The sequence below is a fragment of the Mus musculus genome, chromosome 3 (assembly GCF_000001635.26).
Source record: "Mus musculus strain C57BL/6J chromosome 3, GRCm38.p6 C57BL/6J".
Classification (NCBI taxonomy): Eukaryota; Metazoa; Chordata; class Mammalia; order Rodentia; family Muridae; genus Mus; species Mus musculus.
This window is the reverse complement of record NC_000069.6, coordinates 86,115,971-86,137,772: the sequence shown is the minus strand read 5'-3', so window position 1 is coordinate 86,137,772 and position 21,802 is coordinate 86,115,971. Positions and strand designations below refer to the sequence as shown.

The window sequence follows — 21,802 nt, the reverse complement described above, 5'->3', positions numbered from 1 at the left end:
CCCTGAAAATAGAAACCAGCATACTCCCAAAGTTCTTTTCTCCCTTTAAATAACCACACTGCTCAGTAGCAGAGTTAGTTATAAAGTAGCAGCAACAAAGATGGTTTTATCATGGCAAAAAGGGTCACAGCATTAGGGTGGTTAGGACCACTGGGTTAGACTATATATACTTGGTGAACCAGAAGACTGAAAACTGAAAATCATAAGATTTTATGAAGCCCAGGGATCATCCAGATCTCGGGCCTTACATGTGCTAGGTAAGTGCTTTGCCACTGAGCGTGTGTGTGAGTGTGTGTGTGTGTGAGAGAGAGCGTGTGTAAATGTGTACATGTGCTAGGTAAGTGCTTTGCCGCTGAGCCTGTGTGTGTGTGTGTGTGTAAACGTGTGCATGCCACTCCAGAAAGTTCATATTTATGGAGATCCCTAGATTTTTCCAATAGATAACTCAGTTTCTTAATTTTCATTAAGCAGTTCCCCCCCCCCCCCAGTTTTAGCCTATACATTCACAGGGTAAAATTTTAATAATCCTCTAGGCAAATAGTCTTGTTTAAAGTATTAACAAAATAGGTGCCTTAGACATGGTAGCAAGCAAATACTATCACAACTACTTTTCTAGCTGTGAAGTATTAGTTGATAGATGTATCTCAGGCGAGCCTGTTGATGTAATAGCTGATTTCATTTGTGGGCTTGAGTCAGATAACCAGCATCCTTCCTGGGTGAATAGGAGTCAGTTGGTGTAAAGTTGGGTCATTACTAGGAATTGAATTTGTGTGAAAGTTGGTCTTCCCCTTACTACCATGAGGCTGGATATTTGTAAGATTGAAATTACTTAGTCTGCTATATCTTTGAGTAGGTATTTAGGGTAGCCTACCTATAGGCCACCCTGAAAATCTGTTAGAAGTGCCTCCAAAGGTCTTTGAAATTATTTTACCTTAGTCTATCATAGAAAAGCAGATTTTTGAAATAAAGACAAAACTTAAACCTTTCATTTGTTTCTTTAGCGTGGACTGAGGGTAGACTAACTTGAGGAGGGGGAGTAAGTCCTAGGGAGACTATTCTCATAAAGGATGGGCCATTGTAACAGAATAATGTGGGGAATGGATCACCTGCAATGCTGTCAACACTGCTCAGCCTTTTGGTCTTCATTTGGCTCCAGTGCTTTAAGTATTTAGTGACCATTACTAGGTTGATGGCAGCAGTTACTTGGTTATCTGAAGCTTGTCTCTGGGAGTCACTTCTCAGGAAGTTCTTTGAGTTCATTAATATTTACATGTACTTTATATCCAGAAGTTTTAAGAAATATTTTTATGTATATGTGTGTGTCTCAATGTATCATGTGCCTGCAGAGACAGAAGAGGCGTGTCCTCTGGAACTCAAGTTCAGATAACTGAGCGGCCGTGTAGGTGCTGGGAACTAAGCATGGGTGCTCTGGAAGAGCGGTTCCACAAAACAGGTTTACCTTGGAGCCCAGGCTGGGCTCTTAAACTTCTAGGAATTGCTGAGATTACAGCTAAGTGCCACCATCCTTTAAACATTTGAATGAGACTTCTGTTAGTCACAGGAGTAGAGGGCAGGCCCAAGCGGTGCTGGGACTTCATGTCTAAAGTTTTTACTGCAATGACAGATGCCTTGTCTGACAAGAGTGGGAATCTCCTGAGACTTATCTGTCACACTGCCACCTGTGAGGTATTGATAAAGAGAACAGTAGTCCATTGGTCTGACGCACTTTGAGTCATTGTGCCTGAGACTTGGAAGTAAAAAGGGATGGAGAAGTAGACTTGGCTCCCTGGTTTTGCATAAAGTGGTATGTCAGCTTTTTATAACTGAAACCAGTGCTACTTTGTTGATGGGAAGAGAAGTGGCTTATTTGAGTTCATATTTGACCAACTGGATCCTATTGCTTTGGGTGTATGGTGGTGGATGCATCATAGCAAGAGTGGCAGAGGAGCCCCATTTACCTTGTGACTGCACTAGAAACCAGAGAGCATATCTATGACCAAAGACCCGTTTGACCAAAGAGCCCTACCCAAAGGCTCTATATAGTGTGTGGACCTGAGATCGGTGCTGCAGGTTGGCTTTAGCTGTGCTGGTGAGAAGGCTTGCTGATGGTAACTAATGAAATGTCTGAATGAATCGAATTCTACCCTCTGTTGGTTAGTTTAACAGTAGCCTTTTAGGGTAGCATCGAAAATCAAGGTTGCCCAAGTGTGTCAAACAGAAGTGGCTTAGGCAACCTTCTACAAACCCTGTGTGTCTACATACATGTTCTATGTACAGTATACCAAAAATAAAACCTTGTGGCTGCTCTTTGCATGTGCCATGTTATACTTACACATATCCAGTGTAATCCTGAAGGATGAGGTAATGTCTCCCTTGGTATCACAGCCATTACTTTGAGTGGTAAAGTCCTTGTATTTTGATTCCATAGCCTCGTGTCTTTGTTAGTGAAATGACAGTAACCCACATGTGTAAACATGAAGCACCAATTACAGGCACTTTACTTTGATTCAAAAGCATATCAAAAAGTATTTGTGGGCTAGAGAGAGCTCAGTGGTTGATTGACTGACTGCTCTTCCAGAGAACCTGCGATCAATTGCTACCACCCACATGGTGGTTCACAATTCTCTGTAACTGGTTCAGCAGGTCCAAAGTCCGTGGGGAACAAGCATGCGTGTGGTACACAAATAACATGGAGGCAAAGTAATTCACACACTTTAAAAAGTAAATATTTCAGCATGAATCTTGGTTAGCTTTCTGTTATGGTGATAGAGGTTGCTTAGCAGCACTGCCTTTGCCTGGGTGACCAAAGTATAACATTAAATTAGGGGTGGCAGTAGATGTTGCTTACTACATGACAGCCAAGATGCAAAAGAAGGTACCAGGGTCCCAATATGTACCAGGTTTCTGCCTCCCAAGCAGAGTGAGATTGAAAGCTTGCACCCATGTTTTAAGAAGTAAACAACCTCCAAATATCAGGAAGTCCCTGAAACTTAAAAGGTTCACAAGGGCCCTTGCTCCCTGAGGTTGTATAAACAGTAAGGATTACTGGAGGAATGAGACTCTTAGGCATATATGAGACTCTCACTTGTTATGTTGCCTGAGAATTCTGTGGAAATGCCAAGATTAGAGCTTTTATAAGTGATCATCTATACTTCAGTGTTGAGGTAGACTTTTCAATGATGCACCTGCCTTGAAATCACGACTACTCCTTTTTGTTTGTTTTTTGGTTTTTCGAGACAGGGTTTCTCTGTGTAGCCCTGGCTGTCCTGGAACTCACTCTGTAGACCAGACTGGCCTTAAATTCAGAAATCCGCCTGCCTCTGCCTCCCAAGTGCTGGGATTAAAGGTGTGAGCCACCACTGCCCAGCTTCATGCCTACTCCTTAACCCACACTCTTGTAACCCCAATAAACTGGTTAAGTAAAAATTAAAAGAGAAAAAAGCATGCACCTGGCCCTGAGTTTTATTTTTGAGAGATCCTGGAATTTGATATGTAGACCTGTAGTGGTGAGACTAAAGGTGTGTCTAATACCTGACCTAATTATTTTTTAAGTAAGTTTCACTACATTTATATTGCTTAGATTGGTTTCCGGTACTGGGCCTCTCATCTCAGGTTCAAATGCATACCACTACTTTGATTTGATCTTATTCCTAGATATTGTCTAAAAGAGATGAGACATCATGTTCACACAACAAAAACTAGTTTTGAAAGTTGGTTTGGACCAGAATGGTCCTTTTTAAGTGCTTATGTTTGAATTATTAGTCTCCAGTTAGTGGGACTGTTTTGGAATTACCAGGTATAGCCTTTTTGGAGGTGTGCCACTGGGCTTTGAGGTTTCAAAAGTTCAGGTGAAGCTTGGTGTGTCTCTCTGTAGTTTGCAGATCAGGATGTAAAACTCAGCTCTTCAGCCGGGCGTGGTGGCGCACGCCTTTAATCCCAGCACTCGGGAGGCAGAGGCAGGCTGATTTCTGAGTTCAAGGCCAGGCTGGTCTACAGAGTGAGTTCCAGGACAGCCAGGTCTATACAGAGAAACCCTGTCTCAAAAAATAAAAACAAAAACAAAAAACCCCAAAACTCAGCTCTTCAGCCACTGCCATTGTCTGTCACTCTAAACCGCGAGCCCCCATTAAATGCTTGCTCCCTTTTGTAAGTTGTCTTGGTCATGGAGTCCCGTCACAGCAACAGCAACAGTGAATCAAGGTTGGGACCAATTTATTCATTGTACTAGAAGCCTAATAGATTGGGTAAAGAAATGTATCTGTATGTTTCAATGGTAGTAAAAGAATTGATTCAGCATGGAAAATTAAGCAAAAGAAGGCAGAAAATACTATATGCTTTTATGAATTTAGTGGTTAATCAAGTAGTGGAAACCAGAATAGTGGTTGTGGTGGAAAAGTTGAAAGGTTCGTAGTGACTGAGTGGGACTCTGTGAAGTGTGAAGGGACTCTGAAGACAAATATCTCATATATTGACTGTATGTGGTGTCATTTCATAGAATTATTTATTTGCTAGCCATGTGTTTTATGTAAAGTATGACTCTTAGCTGGTACAACCAGAAAGGCCATTGGTGCTACCAGTTTCTTGGCTTCCCTGGTGTTCCGGCCTGGGGCCTGGGTACCACTTCTAGGAGTCATGGGGCTGGATCCGATCATGCTTTCCAGCATTTCAGAGGTCAGGATCAGCATCGTCAGTGGTCTGACAACAGTGATTCTTACGTGCAGGGCTCTGCTCTGCACTGTGCTGGAGAAGATAGCCCTGAATCTCCTCCCTGAGGTAGTCAGTTTCCATAAATTTCCTTACCTGGTTCTCAAAATCTTCTATGTCCATCCCCTAGAGCATGATCTACCCCATCCAGTAGGAACAACCAATAACAGGTCAGACCACTTGAGGTTCACATTTGTAGAGGATCAACACTTTATTTTTGTTTGTTTGACTTAAATTTTTGAGACATGGTCTCACTATATAACTCTGGGTTTCACTAGAAATAAAAACTATGTAAACCAGACTGTCTTAAACTCAGAGATCTGCCTCTGCCTCCCGAGTGCTGGGATAAAGGAATGTGCCACCCAGCTTTCAAGTTTTTCTTTTTCTTTTTTTTTTCTTTTTGAGATAGGGTCTAGTTATGTAGCTCAGGCTGGCCGGGAACTCACTATATTGACCAGGCTAACCTCAGACTCCTGACCTGTCATTTGGTCTCTGTCTTCTGAGTACTGGGATTTCAGAGTCTTTCTACCAGCACATTTGCTCTGCATACAACCAGGATTTAAAAATCCTGTCAACATTTCCATACATCCACAGAGAAAGCAGTACTGTCTTTGTGATGCTGAACTGGAGGGTTAAATGCAACGAATCCTTTGAGAAATGATGACTCTGGTTTTCAGCTATGCGTGGCAAACAGCATGGTAGGCTGCAGGAATCTTCAAGTCATGACTTGTACTGGCAAGTTTTGTGTGTCAACTTGACACAGGCTGGAGTTATCGAAGAGAAAATAGCTTCAGTTGGGGAAGTGCCTCCAAGAGATCTAGCTGTAGGGCATTTTCTCAATTGGTGATCAAGAGGGGGAGGGCCCATTGTGGGTGGTGCCATCCCTGGGCTGGTAGTCTTGGAAGGAAGCCAGTAAGTAACATCCCTCCATGGCCTCTGCATCAGCTCCTGCCTCCTGACCTGCTTGAGTTCCTGCCTGCCTGCCTTTGATGATGAACAGCAGTATGGAAGGTGAAAGCTGAATAAATCCTTTCCTCACTAACTTGCTTCTTGGTCATGATGTTTTGCAGGAATAGAAACCCTGACTGAGACAACTATTAAGAAAAGACTTCTCCATGATCGGAAGAATAAGTGTAGATTGATTTGTTTGTGATTTCATGTAGGCTTTGAATTATGTATCAAAGGCTAGCCCTGAACTCCAGATCCTCTTTGCTTCTACCTACCAAGTGCTAGGATTATAGGATATGCCACTGTGTCTTGACTCATAGTTATTTTGATATGAGGTATCATTATGTTGTCCAAATTGGCTTTAGATTCAAGTTTAACCCACTTGGGCTGAGGTGACCTTGACGTCCCACCTCCACAAGCAGCTGAGAACAGGTGTGTCTCATCAGCCCTAGCTTGTTCTCTTCTCTCCCCCCACCCCCAACCCCAACCCCTCTCAATGGCTTTTTTGAGACAGGATTTCTGTGTAACAGTCCAGGCTATCCTGGAACTCCTTTTGTGGACCAGGCTGGCCTCTAACTCTCAGAGATCCACCTGCTTCTGCCTCTGGAGTGCTGGGATTAGAGGCATGGTCACCACACCTGGGCTTTTTGTTTATTTTGCTTGTTTGTTTTCCTAAAAAATGTGTAAAGAAGAAATAGCGGATAATTTAGATTGTTGGTCAGCCAGATGTGGCACACAACTCGTCCAGCACTTGAGGAGCCCCAGCAGGGTGATGGCTAGTGAGTTCAGCCTGGGATACACAGGGAGACCCTGTTACAACAGCAAACGATTGTTGGCTAATTTTTGAGAAGTAGACAACTAATACTTCTGATTTCTGATTTTGAACCATTAGTTCTGAAAACAGTGTCAGTGAATCCCTACCTAACTTGCAAAGATAAAGGCAAACAATATGCAATTGTTTAAAATCATCTGGGTTGGAGATGGCTTGTTGTTATATAGCCTTAAAACATTACAGACCTGAAGTTATAGGCAATCACCAAAAGAGAACTCCCCATTAGTGGATGAGCTCACAGTCTGAATTTCTGGAACCCTCCTCTGGGGATTGCATATCGGTTATTCACATTACAATTCATATCAGTAGCAAAATTACAGTTATGAGGTAGCAATAATGGTCGGAGGTCACTATATCATAAGGGACTGTATCAAAGGGTCACAGCATCAGGAAGGTTGGGAACCATTGTCCTACTGTCTCATGTAGCCCAGCCTAGCTGTGAAAGCTTCACTAAGCCGGAGAATGGCTGTGATCCTGATCTGTCTGTCTCTGCCTTCCAAATGCTGGGATTATGTACACACCACCAACCTGGCTAGTACTTCTCCATCTGAAAGAACATTTCAGAGGCCGGGGAAATGGCTCAGCGGTTAAGAGCATATGTTCTTGTAGAGGACTTGAGGTCAATTCCTAGCATCTATCTGGTGGGTCATAACCATGTGTAACTCCAGTTCAGATGAGCCGGCACTTTCTTACACACACACACACACACACACACACACACACACACACACACACACATATATGCAGGCAAAACACAAAATATTTTTTTAAAACATTCAGAGCTTTAATTTGTTCTTTGCAATCACTGCCCACCCTTCCTCCTTCCCTTCTTGTTTTGCAAGAAGATGGAATCAGACTCCTTAGTGCTGGGATTACAGGAATACCTGTGGGATTCTTTCTAATGAGTTGTGTGAGCCTTCAACTTCTATAGGCTAAGAAAATACCAAAACATTTAAAGATTTATTTTATTTTACTCATATCTTTGTGTTAGTGTGCACCTGTATGCAGGTGCCCATGCAGTCTGGGAGAGGACTTCAGTCCTCTGTAGCCAGAGCTGCTGGCAATTGTGAGCTGTCTGCCATGGGTGTCAGAAACTGAACCCTGGGTCCCCTGGAAGAACAGGATGCGCTCTTAAAGTCTGTCTCTCCAGCCACACGAGCAATTTTAGCAGCTAACGAGAAACATCATTTCAGCATAATAAATGACTGGTCGTCTGCAGAGCTAGGCTGTTTTTAGGGCTCTGCAGTGACCTTACAAGTCTTGGCTCCTTGTTGAGCTTTGTAGCCCCACACTTTAGAAAAAGAAAAGCTTGTAATGAAAGGAGAGGCCCCTAGATGGCGGCAGAGTTCCGAGTGAGGCTATGGATTCTGTTCCACACAGTGAAGTAAAAAGTAAGGTAGCAATGATTTCCCATTAGTTCTGGAAAAGAGAAATCAGCTTCTGAATTCATTCAGTGACATTCAAATTGGCATCGAATCATGAATTTTATGGCCTATGTGCATCTGACATTAATTAAAAGGAAACAATGTTCATACCAAAGCTAAAATAGTCTAACTTGATCCATATATTCATTGCTGTATTCTCAGGGTCGTGTACCTAAATTTAAGAAACTGAATACAAACAATGGTGGTTTTTAGGGATACTGACTTACAGTCCTATAATTATCTTTTTAAAATGCCAGTTCTGATGATATATTTTGGTAAATACACTTAATATTCTCTCTTCTAAATGACACAGGCTGATTCCAAGAGCAGTGAAAGAATTACATTCTTCCTACAGCAATGTATTGCAGGCACCTGAGGAAACCTTATCTTTGAAGGCTCAAAGGATAATATATTAAAAATGGCTTCTCCAGTTTTAACCTAAAAACAAAAAGCAAACCCCAAACCTGAGTATTTCAGGAGGTTTGTATGGTGTATGGTTTGGGTATGAAGGTGGCCCCAGAAAACTCATGTATGCAGGGTTTTGCCCTCTATCTACAGGCATTACTGAGATGGGATCAGGTCATGGTCAGATGAACTAATCCTGGATGGGTGGAAGCCACGGTGGATGACCTGGTGGCTGAGTGGGATATTAGGGGCCAGAGGAAGGCTATTTGAGGTGTTTCTCTGAGGAGTACGCCTTGTGCCTGGCTCTCTTTTCTCTCTCTTCCTGTTCTCTACTTTTTCTTCCTTTTCTGCCTCTTTTCTCTTTCACAGATTCTATATGGTGAAAAACTCCCCAATGTGATTGCACCAGGCCCAAGGTGATGGAGGCAGGTGACCATGGATTGAAAACAGGCCCAAATTTTCTCCTTTAAGTTGTTTATAATTAAGAATTTTGTCACAGCGATGAAAAGCTGACTGACAAAGATGAACAATATCAAGCTTTTACCTAAAAGTTTTGGAAACAAACACAATAACCCATTTCCATTTATCTCATAAAATTTTCTTCACAATTATTTTTCTTTGAACACTGTTGAGTTCTGCCATGACCTCAATCAATATATATAATAAGAAAGTACCATGAGAACCACACAGCTACACTTTCCTTTCTAGTAGTTGGGAGAGAAATACATAGCAAGAAAACAGCATGGAAGAGTGAGATGGAAAAAAAAAAAAAAGAAAGAAAAGGAAATTTGTTTCAATATATATCTGCATCAACAAATAGCAACGGTATTGAGTAAACTCAATGGCCCGTGAAAGCCATCCGTCTGTCTACCAAACCCACCTAGCAAATAACCACTCCACCCACCCGTGCAAAGGACTGGAGATACAGGGTTAAGACAGGTACCATCTACATATATTCTGAACAATGCAGTGTAGTCTGAGATGAGGAATCGAAAAGCTGAGTTCAGTTTATTATGGTGTCAAGTAGATACACAACTATCGCACTTATCCTGCTTACAGAGAGCCAATGTTTAAGAGGGATTTTTTTTTCTTCAATAAAGATAGGTTGCTCAGAATCTTCACTATTAAATGTTGAAATCTCACAGGCAAAGACACACTTCATACCCCTCTCCACACCCCTGCCCCCTTCTTGCTCTTGTATGGCTTGCTGCCAATGAGAATTTAGTCTGAATAACACTCAAGTCATCCCATTCTCGTAAAACTAACATGGGTGAGAACCTACAACGATGTTCCTTAAATACTCTTAACCGAAAACATACAATAGAAACCCCAGACCCTAAATGCCAAAATCAAGTGCAATCATATGCCAAGGATAGGAACTTTAGTAGAAAACAAAGTAAATATTCCCTTATAGAAGCAACACGTTCAGGAAACCGCTGGCCGCCCAGGTTTTGGATAACGGGGAAGACTACAAAGAAGTGGTCCAGCATATGGAACTCTTCTTGAAAACAGAAGAAAGCCACGGACCCTGCTGGAGAGCGCTTTCCATCTCCAGTGAAATGTTAACCCACTGGCCCATTAGATTGTCTTCAAAGTATTTGGCTTTAGTTTGTAAACTGTAATTGATTCAGTCACACAAGAGCCACTTTTGAAACTCAGAACATGTGAGCCTGGATGACAGGAAAGTGGCCTTGTATTTACTCCACTAACTGCAGAGATGTGTTGCATGGGACGGGGGGCACTGCACCAGCCTTCAGTCCTCTTAAGTTATGTTAACATCTGATTATATTGAGGAGAAATGAGCTATGGGGGCTTGGTACTGTTCTTCATCTTACCATTTGCTCTGTAATCTAAGATACTATCCAAGCTTCATAATGTACCACTATAACAAGAGACAGCTTTTATGTATTACTGGGGTAATGCAAAGAAAATGAGTTTTCCTTTGGGTACCAGTAATTGTCAAAGGAATGATTGCAGATTCAGAAAATGTGCTTTATAAGAACCCTGTTAACATGAAGTATACATACACCGAGGAAGAGGTAAGTTGTGGCATGTCTGTGGAGGGGTTAGTTGTATTAGCAAGGCATCTCAGGGATGGTTTTGGTTCTTTTGACCCCTTCAGTTCCCTGGACAAATGGGGAACGCTGGGACACACAAGGAGCACCTGGGGGAACACAGGCTTGTTTCCCCACCGGCTTGTAAATGTTCCACTAGTTACCAAACTATCTGTCCTGCAGCAAGAATTTGCCCTGGGGCTAAGACTAATGCGCTCAAGCTGTTAGAGTTAATTGAATAGCAAAAACGAAATTCAGATTACCATCCATGTCCTGATAGTTACAGCATGTAGAATGTCAAACGTCCTCTTTTTTAAACTAAAGTAGAAAATGAAGGAGCATGGTTAATTCGGTGTGTCGATGGGAACAGGTGTCTGAGTCCAGTTCCTGCTTGTTAGCCAACCCTTGCTGCCTGCACCCCGATGCTGTCTTTCCCAGGGGAGCTGCATCGCCTGCCATCCCTGCTAGCGCTTCCCTGCCGGCTCCCTCACTCTCGGGTTCTACGTACACCTTTCCACTGTGAATGAAGCTAAGCGATAAAACCTACAAGTTCTCTGCCCTCAGAAATTCTAGTGTACCACGTACATCTTAGATACTCTCTTTCTGTTAAAACAAAAAAAATAGTGCAAATATCTGATAGTCAAAGTGAGTGTTCAAGTGAGTTCTTGTGCCAGGCAACAGGCAAGCGTCACCTTCAGCTGACTTGTAGAAACTGAACGTAGTTTTTGGGAAACATTCCAGCTCTTCCCATTAGTTCTCCACGCATCCAGGCATCATCTATGGGCTCCAGCTCCGTTATTACGTCTCCAGCCTGGAAGAAGACAGGAGTTAGAAATAATTATTGGTTTCTGCAGGGTATAAGCACAGAGTGTAGCCTACCTGGAGCGGCGTGAATAATCTTGTCTTTATATAGCTCGTTTATCTTGATTTGCAGAGAGGATTAAATGATAAACCGCACAGATGATATACCTAATGACATTTGCTTTCAGGCCTCTTTTTCTCCGAGTAAACTCAGTCCCCCGCCGCTATCCGCCTTGCTGCAGCTTCCTGCTTATGTCTTATGCTCCCACAAGCACAGTTCCTAATCTAAATCACTCTTAGATCAATAACAGTATCAGCTATATATACACAAATGCACACAGTTCCAGTTAACAAGTGATTACAGAATACCTACTATGTGGCAGATGCTGTCCTGGGTAATATAGTTATAATGTAGTAATGGAGTTGCTCTAGGGTGGGAAGGCAAGAGAGGGATGGAGAGTGTGGCTTTGCTACTCACGAGGGCCGTCTAAGAGGGGCACAGTCACACTTACATAAAGGTCACAGGTGGAAGAGTGAGCCGCCTGCTCCTGCGTGCTCTGTCCTAGTCCGTGCGTGCCTCACAAAAATTAAACTACATTTGTATAGATGAGCACCGATAGCATCCTCATGTGAGGGAGAGACCTTTTCATATTTTTTGAGTGCGATGTGCATGTGTGTGGGCTCGTGTGTGCGTAAGTGCATGCACACGTGTCTGTGTGTACACATGGAAGCCAGAGCTGGACGCCAAATGTCTTCTCCATCATTCTGCATCTTATACTGCTGAGGAAAGGTCTCTTACTTGAACCCAGAGCTCACTGCTCAGCTAGTGTAGTTGCCAGCTTGCTCTGGAGTCCTGCCTCCAGCACATGGCCATGACCTTCTGGCATTTACATGAATATTGGGCATCTGAATCCCGGAACTCATGGTGCAGCAGGTGCTGCTCCCACCAAGCTCTCTCCCCGGTTCTTAATGTCCTTGTTTTGTAGATAAAGAGTCTAAGGCTCAGACATTATATATGTCTTATTTAAGGCTTCTATTGCTGCACCAAAACACCATGACCAAAAAGCAAGCTGGGGAGGAAAGGGTTTACTGGACTTACACTTCCAGATCACAGTCCATCATGGGAGGAAGTCAAGCAGGGCAAGGAACCTGGAAGCAGGAGCATTGATGCAGAGGCCATGGAGGAGTGCTGCTTACTGGCTTGTTCAGCTTGCTTCTTATAGAACCCAGGACTACGAACCCAGGAGTGGCACCACCCACAATGGGCTGGGCCTTCCCCATTAATCACTGATTAAGAAAATGCTATACAGGTGGATCTTATGGAGGCATTTTCTCAATTGAGGTCCCCTGATTTCAGATGACTCTAGCTTGTGTCAAATTGACGTAGAATAGCTAGCATGCTAGGTGGCAGTGGCACACGCCTTTAATCTCAGTATTTAAGAGGCAGAGGAAGGCAGATCTTTGAGTTCGAGGCCAGCCTGGTCTACAGAGTGAGTTCCAGGACATCCAGAGCTATATAGAGAAACCTTGTCTTGAAAACAACAACTATCACAAACAAAACAAAGACTAGCCAGCATAACAGAACTTACTAGAATTGCACATATAATTAGTGTAGAGCCATAATTCAAATTTTAGGGTGTTCTAAGGTCCACATTCCTAATCAAGAGGCTATGAGGAGGCCTCCACAGTTCACACTGTAATGTTACTATAAAACTGCTTTGTAACAGTCTGAGCGTATTGTACTCAGATTCCTGCATATAACCGTGTTTCCCTCTATCATGGGCTTATTCTATCCCTCCCCAGCATCAGCATCAGCACCAGCACCAGCACCAGCATCAATTGGAGTGCTTTGCCTCAGCAGAGAATACAATACTGGTTTACCATCATCCAAGTCACAGTGGTAGTGTGTCTTCACATGAGCAAACTATGATTCCCTTATCAGATGAGGATCAGATTTTGTTTTTGATGGTGTCTAATAATTTCTTAGAGCCTGGATTTAAAGGTCTGCAAAGGTCTAAGATGACACTGGCTACTTTAAGAAGAAAGTATATTTACCAGGATAAATGGATTTCTTTGTAGCACTAATATATAGCTCTCTGCAAAATTGTTCGATTAAAGCCTTTCCTTTTCGGAGACTGGAATGAAAGCATGGTAACTATCGGATGTCATTTATGTATACCTTGCTTAAATCTGTAAAATTCTGGCTATTCAAAACGTGTTACAAATAAGTTATAATATAACGAGTAGTTGAAGCTATGTTTCTAACCATTGTCAGCTTTGTGAATGCTAGGACTATCTAAGATAGCTATCTACTAACATACTGTGCACATTTATATTTAATATTGTTTAATAAACTTTAATGACCAATAGAAAAGCAGTAGATTTCCTTAACAAAAAAGCTCAACCATTTGACTTATGAGCCAGTCATTCCTGAAGACAGCCTGTTCTCTGTGCGGTATGCTGTGAATTCTGCGAATCGACACAAATCAAAGCCAAAATATGTAGCATGTACTATCTGATTTCTCCATTAATTTCAGATGTTGGTAGCAGGCTGTGAGGCTGTAGAGAACACTGCTAACGAAAACCCCCACATCAAGATCTGCTACTATGAAGCCAAGACACAAGGAATTCTTTGAAGATTGGGATTACTAAGTTCCCCTAGGTTCCTAAAGGACAGTTGATGACGTAAACTATCAGACCTTATTCAGTTTATTTAGTTCTTCCTCCCCAAATGCTCCCCCCCCCCCACTTTCTTTTTGATAAATCCTCACTAGAAGCTCAAGGTAGTTTTGCTGAGGTATATAAAGATATGTATTCTGACCTTGAAAGAGAGCTCATCTTCGTTCTCCCCAAGAAAATCATACAGGGCTTTAACCTTCCTCCCCTTCGGTATTGCGGAAGCCACACCTTTTGCCTCAGCTGCAAAGACACAAGAATCTCAAGTATGCAGGAAGACAATCACACAAAACAGACAACTTAAGAACCTGCCTTATCTTTCTCTAAATATTTTCAAGTAGTTCTGAATTTACTTAACTTGCAAAAAGATAAAGGATGTTCACCTAGGAGGAAAAAAGTTGTACAAAGTCTATGTGTTAGTCAAAGTTAGCTGCTATTTAATGATAGCTTTATCTTTTGCTCTCCACATAACTTTGATGCAGTAGTATAGAAGTGACTTTATTAATCATCTCTTCCGGATGTAGATAAGAAACTTAAGCCAAGCATGGTCAGAGGTAAAGGGCCCACGCAGTAGGTCACACTAGTAGCTGTCATACCTGGGCAGGGTTGCACAAACACTGCTGGGAAGATGCCCTCCCTGTCATGCAGTCGGCCCCGGTACCAGTCGGAATCTAGACGTTCAAGGATCAGGATCCGATCTCCGCGTTTGAAGGGTAAGTCCTCGCTGGTCTCTGCTGTGAAACTGTGAAGAGCTTTGCACCATTCTCCAGGAGGGCTGCTGTCCTGTTTTAAAGCAGGAGTCTAGTAAGAAACTCAAGGGTTTATCTCACATCATTTCTCAAGGCTTCAAATGTGGTGAGGAATAAAAGCTGAGGGGCCATGGGGGCAGGTAGGATGGCTCAGTAGTTAAGAGCACATGTTGCTCTTCCAGAAGACCAGAGTTCAGTTCCCAAGGAAACATGTCAGGCAGCTCACAACCACCTGTAACTCCAACTGAAGGGTATCTAACGCCCTCTTCTGAGGGCATTCACATGTAAACAAATAACATAAATAGATTTTTAAAAAATGGGGAAGCGTTTTTTAAGAGTTCAAAACCGGAAGTTTTGTTCAAATTACTTAATATTTTATGTTACTATTAAGTTTCAGAAATGTTTCCAATAACAAGTATGACAGAGTTTAGGGTTTTGCTAGTTTTAAGGGACATGCAATGTTTAAGCAGAAAATTTCTTCCTGTGAGCTGTTCTAATATCATCATAGGTTACTTCTAACTCTCCATTAGGAACATTTTCTGTGGGGCTGGGGAGACACAGAGAATGAAGGGGGGATGGGAAGGGAGAGGGAGGGAAGGAGGGGGAGAGGGAGAGGAAGGGAGGGGCAAAAGGAGAGGAAGGGGGGGAGAGAGAAAGAGGGAGAGGGAGAGGGGGAGAGAGAGAGAGAGAGAGAGAGAGAGAGAGAACACACATGGATGTGAGAGATAGCTCAGAAGTTAAGAACACTGGCTGCTCTTCCAGATGACCTGGGTTGGATTCCCAGCACCCACACAGTGACTCAGAGTCCTCTGTACACCAATTCCAGGGGATCTAGTGCCCTCTTCTGGCCTTCCATGGCACTGCATGTTCATGATACACAGAGTACATTCAACAAAACACCATATACATTTTTTTAAAAATGAAAAAAGTTAAAAAAAAAAACCTTCTCCACCAGTCTAAGTGGTACATGCCTTTAAATCCCAGTCCTTAGGAGGCAGAGGCAGGCCAGTTTATCTAGAGTTTGAAGCCCGCCTGTCTACAGAGCAAGACCATGTCTTTAACTCCCTCCAATGCATGAACCCCGATGAAGGGGCTGCTCTTCCAAGATGGACAGATCAGAATCTTTAGCAGGCAAAGGCTTTGCAGCCACGCAGGCAAAGGTTCCAGACTGGCTCTATCATTTCCTGTGACACTAGGCTTCTCTGGGATTTGGTTTCATATAAGGGTCACTGAGAGAGTCAAATGACAGGACCCAGAGAATGTATTCCACAGTGCCTGGTGTACCTTCCCTTCCCAGTAACTGCTGGACTAAAAAACAAAAACAAAAACAAAAACAAAAAGCTTGGGCTGGCAAGAAGGCTCAGCGGGTAGGAATACTTGACTGCTCTCCCGTAGGTCCTGAGTTCAAATCCCAGCAACCACATGGTGGCTCACAACCACCCATAATGAGATCTGAGGCCTTCTTCTGGTGCATCTGAAGACAGCTACAGTGTACTTATGTATAATAATAAATAAATCTAAAAACAAACAAAAAGCTTGCAAAAAGAAGAACCCCTTACCTGCTAGGTTTGGTGGTTCACACCTGTAATCTAAGCCCTTAGGGAGCTGAGGCAGGGGGATGGTCATATATTTGAGGTCAGCCAAGCAACCAGCACTGGGGAGTTAGAGGTAGGATGTATAAGGAGTTCAAGGCTACACAAGACTTTAAGAGTAATGGAATGGCAACCTGCGATATGGAAACAGAAATGAAGACTACTGGGAGGAAGAAGCAGGGGAGAGCAAAAGGCATAGTGTCTGGCTCTATCTTCTGTCAGGGTCTGATGTCTCCCTTCACGTCTTATGTACAGTATTATGGCCACCATCTCATCTACTGCAAACATTTGCTATATAACATGAAAACTGATTTTGTACTGTTTCCTCTTTATAATTATAGTATCAGTTCTCCCAGGTTTAAATGTGGCTGTCACAACAGTTATCAATTCAAGCAGCCTACCTGAGAATTTGAGCCAGGGTCTTCGTTTTTGGTCTTTGGTGGCACCTTTGTACCTGCATAAAAAAAAGCGGGGGGGGGGGGGTCAGATGAAAAAACTCCACATAGTATTTGAGGAAAACTTGTTAGGTGGGGGTGACAGCAAAGCATGGGATTCAAGACAGTCTCTGTGTCAGCCTCCTGGGGACTGTTTCTTTAACGGTAAACCAGGATTCAAAATTAACTGTATAATGCACTGCTTACAAGTCTCTGTCATTTCTCATAGGTAGCCATTGCTAATTACCTAAACAATAGATTAAACCAGTGTCCCCCACAAATCACCATTCAAAGTAAGTTCTTTTCTTACCGTAACAAATGTGGTAATATGGCTCATTAACCATTTTAAGCGTTATGATATTACTGGTTCATTTGAGTCAGGCGGAGACACAATAAATACCCACCCATCCCCCACACTCACTTAAAATATTTGCACCAGATGTGGGGTGATCCCCAACAAGCTCCACAAAATTCAGGGGGAAGATCCCGCTCCGGTCTCGAATCTCTCCTCTGCCCCATTCTTCATTCACGTACTCTGTGAGAATAATGACTTCTCCCTCTGAGAAACTTAACTCATCCTTCTGGTCTCCAATATACTCAAACCGTGCGACACAACGTGGGCCTCTGAACAAGGAACAACACAGTTACATGTTAAACAAGAGCATGGATGAGAAATACTGTGGTTAGCTTTACCATCAATTCTATTGTTAAGCAGCACTTCATAACAGAATAAAGTAACAGAATAACGTTCTCTCTAGTAGTAACTTTAAGAAAACGTTTCAAAGCCGGGCGTGATGGCGCACGCCTTTAATCCCAGCACTAGGGAGGCAGAGGCAGGCGGATTTCTGAGTTCGAGGCCAGCCTGGTCTACAAAGTGAGTTCCTGGACAGCCAGGGCTACACAGAGATACCCTGTCTCAGAAAAAAACAAAACAAAAACCTCAAAAAAACCAGAAAATGTTTCAACTTTCATTCAGTCTTCCAATAAATATCCTGTTTACTATGGAGCAAGGCATATTTTTTTCTATGAAAACAAACAAGCAAACAACGTCCACAAAGAAGAGTACATTGCACATCTAAATGACAAGACTTCTCTCTCTCTCTCTCTCTCTCTCTCTCTCTCTCTCTCTTGTTTTTTTCGATACAGTGTTTCTCTGTGTAGCCCTGGCTGTCCTGGAACTCACTCTGTAGACCAGGCTGGCCTCGAACTCAGAAATCCACCTGCCTCTGCCTCCCAAGTGCTGGGACTAAAGGCGTGCGCCACCACCGCCCGGCCGACTGGGCTTATTTCTAGATGGTGAAGCTTGTCACTCCGAAGGGCCAAGCTGGAGGCCAGAGACTTCAGCAGCACTCTGGCTGGTTAGTCTACACTGCACACCTGTCTTTGATCAGTTCTTATGTAAATACAGATTCTCCCCAGGCTCCATTTGTCTGTGTCTTTGTGCCAAAGCAATCCATGGCTCCTCTAAAGCCTTTTAACTGCAGACATGCTGGGATTAGGGTATTTCCCCTGAGAATCTCAGGGCATAGCATCAAATGCCTTGCTTAAGAATGAGGACAGTGCACAAGGGGCATCTCCCAGGCAGGGGGATGCTCACTATGAACGGAATCCACCAACGAGCTGAGTGTATAAATGAGCCTGACGGGATAGAAGGTCAAAGAGAACGGAACACTGGCATGCCAAAACACATACTCGTCCATGGGCTTCGCTGCTCTGTCAGGACCTGTCAGTCCTGAGAAGGCGCAGTCCTGAGACACGGAGCAACCCTTCGCTGAGCTGCAATTTTCACTGAAAATAAGATCCAAGCAGAGATAAAACTTGGTCTGTGGGTCTGATTCAATTCCAAGCCTTTGATTTGAGAGCTAGAAAGGAAGTTTCAACGGCAAAGATCTAAGGAGAAAACAACTGCCTGTGAAGGAAAGGCTGACCCTTGCTGCAATCAGATTCTGATTTAAGTCGGGTCAACAGATCAATGGCCCTTCAAGCCCATTGAAATTCAGCAGGCCTGAGCGGTATCTGTGCTCAGGGTAGGACTGGAACCTGAAGTACAAGCCAATGACTTGATGCTGTCTGTGACACTGAAAGTTTTCTTATTTGTGATAACCTTTGCATTTATTGTCCCCTGTCCCCTGGGAACATCTCCTTATGTCTGACCTATACACAGACAGGTTTACAGTCTTCGTCAGGTAGTGAATTGTACTAATTTGCTCATTTAACTAGAATAGAGAGCGGCATTGTGGCAAGGCTTTAAATCACCTAAGAATTACAATGAGTATAAAAGGCACATAAATCCCTGGAAAGGTCTCAGCAACCCAGAAACATACTTGGAGAGCCTGCAGTTTAACTCTTCCCTCACCGTTGCCTAGCCCTTAAAAACGCAACAATATAAAATGCTTACTAAGCTGCATTTCTTGTTTCCACGGCTGGGATTAGAACCCAGAGCTGCATACTCTGTCTGCCAGGTAAGCATCCAGCCACTGAGCTGGGCCTGGCCTCGTGTGGCGCTTTTTGTAGGATTCATATTTCTATAAGACAGACATATTTTCCACAAGGAAAATACTTTATGTTCCTAAAAATGCAGCTAACACCAGAAAGCTACACTAAAAACTTCCTGATAGCAAAACTGTATGTGGGTCAGGGCAAGTCTACCCAGAGTGATTCGTCGTTGCGCCCAAGCCTGGGCAGAAGGCTGTTTAAGCTGGCGTCTACCACCCTATTGCATTTTCATTTCAAAATGTTCTTTCTTTCTTCCTTTCTTTCTTTCTTTCTGTGTGTGAGTGTTTTATCTGATATATATATATATATATATATATATATATATATATATACACATATGCACCATACATATGTATGGCCTGGTGCCTACAGAAAAGACCTTTGGGATTTTGGAGCAAAGCTCTACCATCATCTGCAGACAACTATTCTCCCTTTGAAAAACAGCTCTTGGCCTGCTATTGGGCCTTAGTGGAAACTGAACGTTTGACAATAGGACACCAAGTTACTATGCGACCTGAACTACCCATCATGAGCTGGGTACTATCAGACCCTGCAAGTCATAAAGTGGGACGCGCACAGCAGCAGTCTATTATTAAATGGAAGTGGTATATACGTGATCAGGCCAGAGCAGGTCCTGAAGGCACAAGCAAGTTACATGAAGAAGTTGCTCAAATGCCTATGGTTTCTACTCCTGTTACACACACGCACGCGCACACACACACACCTCCCAGAAAATAATCCCTACCCTAGCACAGCAATTGGACATTTAGATTGTTTCCATAATTTCCCATTAAAATATTACTTTTCCAGGAAATGACTAACAGAAATGCTGTCCGTTCTTCTGTTCCTACACAGAACATCTTCAGTCCTCTTTCCTCCTAATATAAATTATCAAATAGAGTTTATTCCTTTCTCTTGCCCTCTCCAAAGTGGCATCTGCTGTGTTTTCTTCTGTGCACAGTGTGCATCTGTCTCTGTGGCCTTCAACTTCATCCTCGAGGTGAAGGCCAGGAGCTGTGACTGGGCATAGCCCGGCTCCTCTGCAGTGACGCTTGCACTGCCGCTTCCTGGTGCCTACAGAGGTCAGAAGAAAGCATTGACTCCCCAGGAACTGGAGTCACAAATAGTTGTGAGCTACATATAGGTGCTAGAATCGAAGCCAGGTCCTCTGTAAGACCAGCAAGTTATTCTTTTTTTTTTTTTTTTTTTTAAAGATTTATTTATTTATTATATGTAAGTACACTGTAGCTGTCTTCACACACTCCAGAAGAGGGCGTCAGATCTTGTTACAGATGGTTGTAAGCCACCATGTGGTTGCTGGGATTTGAACTCTCGACCTCCGGAAGAACAGTCAGGTGCTCTTACCCACTGAGCCATCTCACCAGCCCCAGCAAGTTATTCTTAATCGCTGAGCCATTTCTCTAGCCTCTCTTTTCTTTAAAAAAAAAAAAAAAAAAAAAAAAAAAAAAAAAGTTGTGCATGCACCCACAGGCCAGCAGAGGGCACCAGATCCTTGGAATTGGAGTTGGTGGTTTATGCTATTTAACTTGGGTGCTAGGAATTGAACCTGGGTCCTCTGCAGGAGCAGGACACATTCTAATCACTGAGCCATGCCTCCAGCCTCTCACTATGACATTTTAAGAAAATAAAGTTTCCTCAGAATTAAGGACACTGAGAATCTGTCTAATCGTGAGATAGAAATGATTAAGCTTAGAAATTCTTCATTGTTAACTCCTTTAAAAAAAAAAAAACTGTGCAAAAGAACACAGACAAAACTTACTTAGCACAGTGAGATGAAAAGGATTCTCTTTTTCCACTTCTTCCTTCTGGAATATCAACCTAGCAAAGACAAAATTGTGGTAACACTTCCTTTTTCTCATAATTTGGTTAAGCTACATTTAACATCAAGTACTTAGGAGATGCGTGACTAAAATTAAACAGTGAAGCTGGCTGTTGAAGTTACTGGAGCTACAGTTGCTAAACACTAAAAAACAAAAATGGGGTTTTGGAAAAAATATACAGATTCAGCGGGTTGTGGTTACATACTTGTGTAACATCAGCACACAGGAGGCTGAGGCAGGAGGATCATGAGAAAGAGGCTCGCCATGGCTACAGCAGTGAGCCCCTGTCTAGAAGGCATGGAGGGAGACTAGCTCTCGATGGAGTCCTCCTTGATCAACCAGTTACCTCTCGCCTTCCGTGCTTCCACGAGCACATCACACATTCTATCCCTGAGAGTTCTCTACACTTCATCCAAGGAGTGTAAGACATCAGACATCAGGCAGTGGGCGGTAATGCTGTCGCCCTGTTCAAACGGAGGGCAGGATGCTGCAACACTTCCCTGGTCCCCAAATGAAGCGTTTGATCAGACTGGTGGATCCTCTCCATGAATTGAAGGGCACTTTGCCTCTTCATATCCACAGGGCAAGAAGAAGGCAATTTGTGCTAAATGACCGTCTACTAAGCGCCAGGCATTTCATCTGGTTGCTTAGTAGAAAGCAACCAGGAAAGCTGTGTTGGGATGAAATCCTCAGCCACAACCACGCAGTTGAAAACTACTTAAGATTGTGAGGTCTGTATCAGATCAGTGCCCTTTCTGATAAATCCTCTAAGTTTGGTGTTTTAAAACAATTTTTTAAACTTGTGCGCTTAGGAATAACATTTATACCAATAATGTGGCCGACTGG

The 21,802-nt window shown here is 43.1% G+C and overlaps 1 protein-coding gene across 8 annotated transcripts in view; it reads right to left on the bottom strand.

Annotated features, from left to right (window-relative positions):
• Window positions 1-7,246: 7,246 nt before the first annotated feature.
• Window positions 7,247-21,802, bottom strand: part of Sh3d19 (SH3 domain protein D19) — a 159,722-nt gene continuing 145,166 nt past the window's right edge. For 3 of the 8 annotated variants that reach the window (XM_006501546.4, XM_011240136.3, XM_006501550.4), the window contains 6 exons: window positions 20,896-20,954; window positions 17,041-17,243; window positions 16,587-16,639; window positions 14,441-14,627; window positions 13,990-14,087; window positions 8,779-11,178 (listed from right to left, as the gene is read on the bottom strand). In XM_006501546.4, coding sequence (XP_006501609.3) covers window positions 11,062-11,178; window positions 13,990-14,087; window positions 14,441-14,627; window positions 16,587-16,639; window positions 17,041-17,243; window positions 20,896-20,954 — 717 coding nt within the window. In that variant the 3' untranslated portion in view covers window positions 8,779-11,061. Of the gene's footprint in view, window positions 11,179-13,989; window positions 14,088-14,440; window positions 14,628-16,586; window positions 16,640-17,040; window positions 17,244-20,895; window positions 20,955-21,802 lie in introns of all 8 variants that reach the window. The other 5 variants (NM_001374679.1, NM_001082414.3, XM_011240135.3 and 2 more) reach the window with 3 other exon arrangements.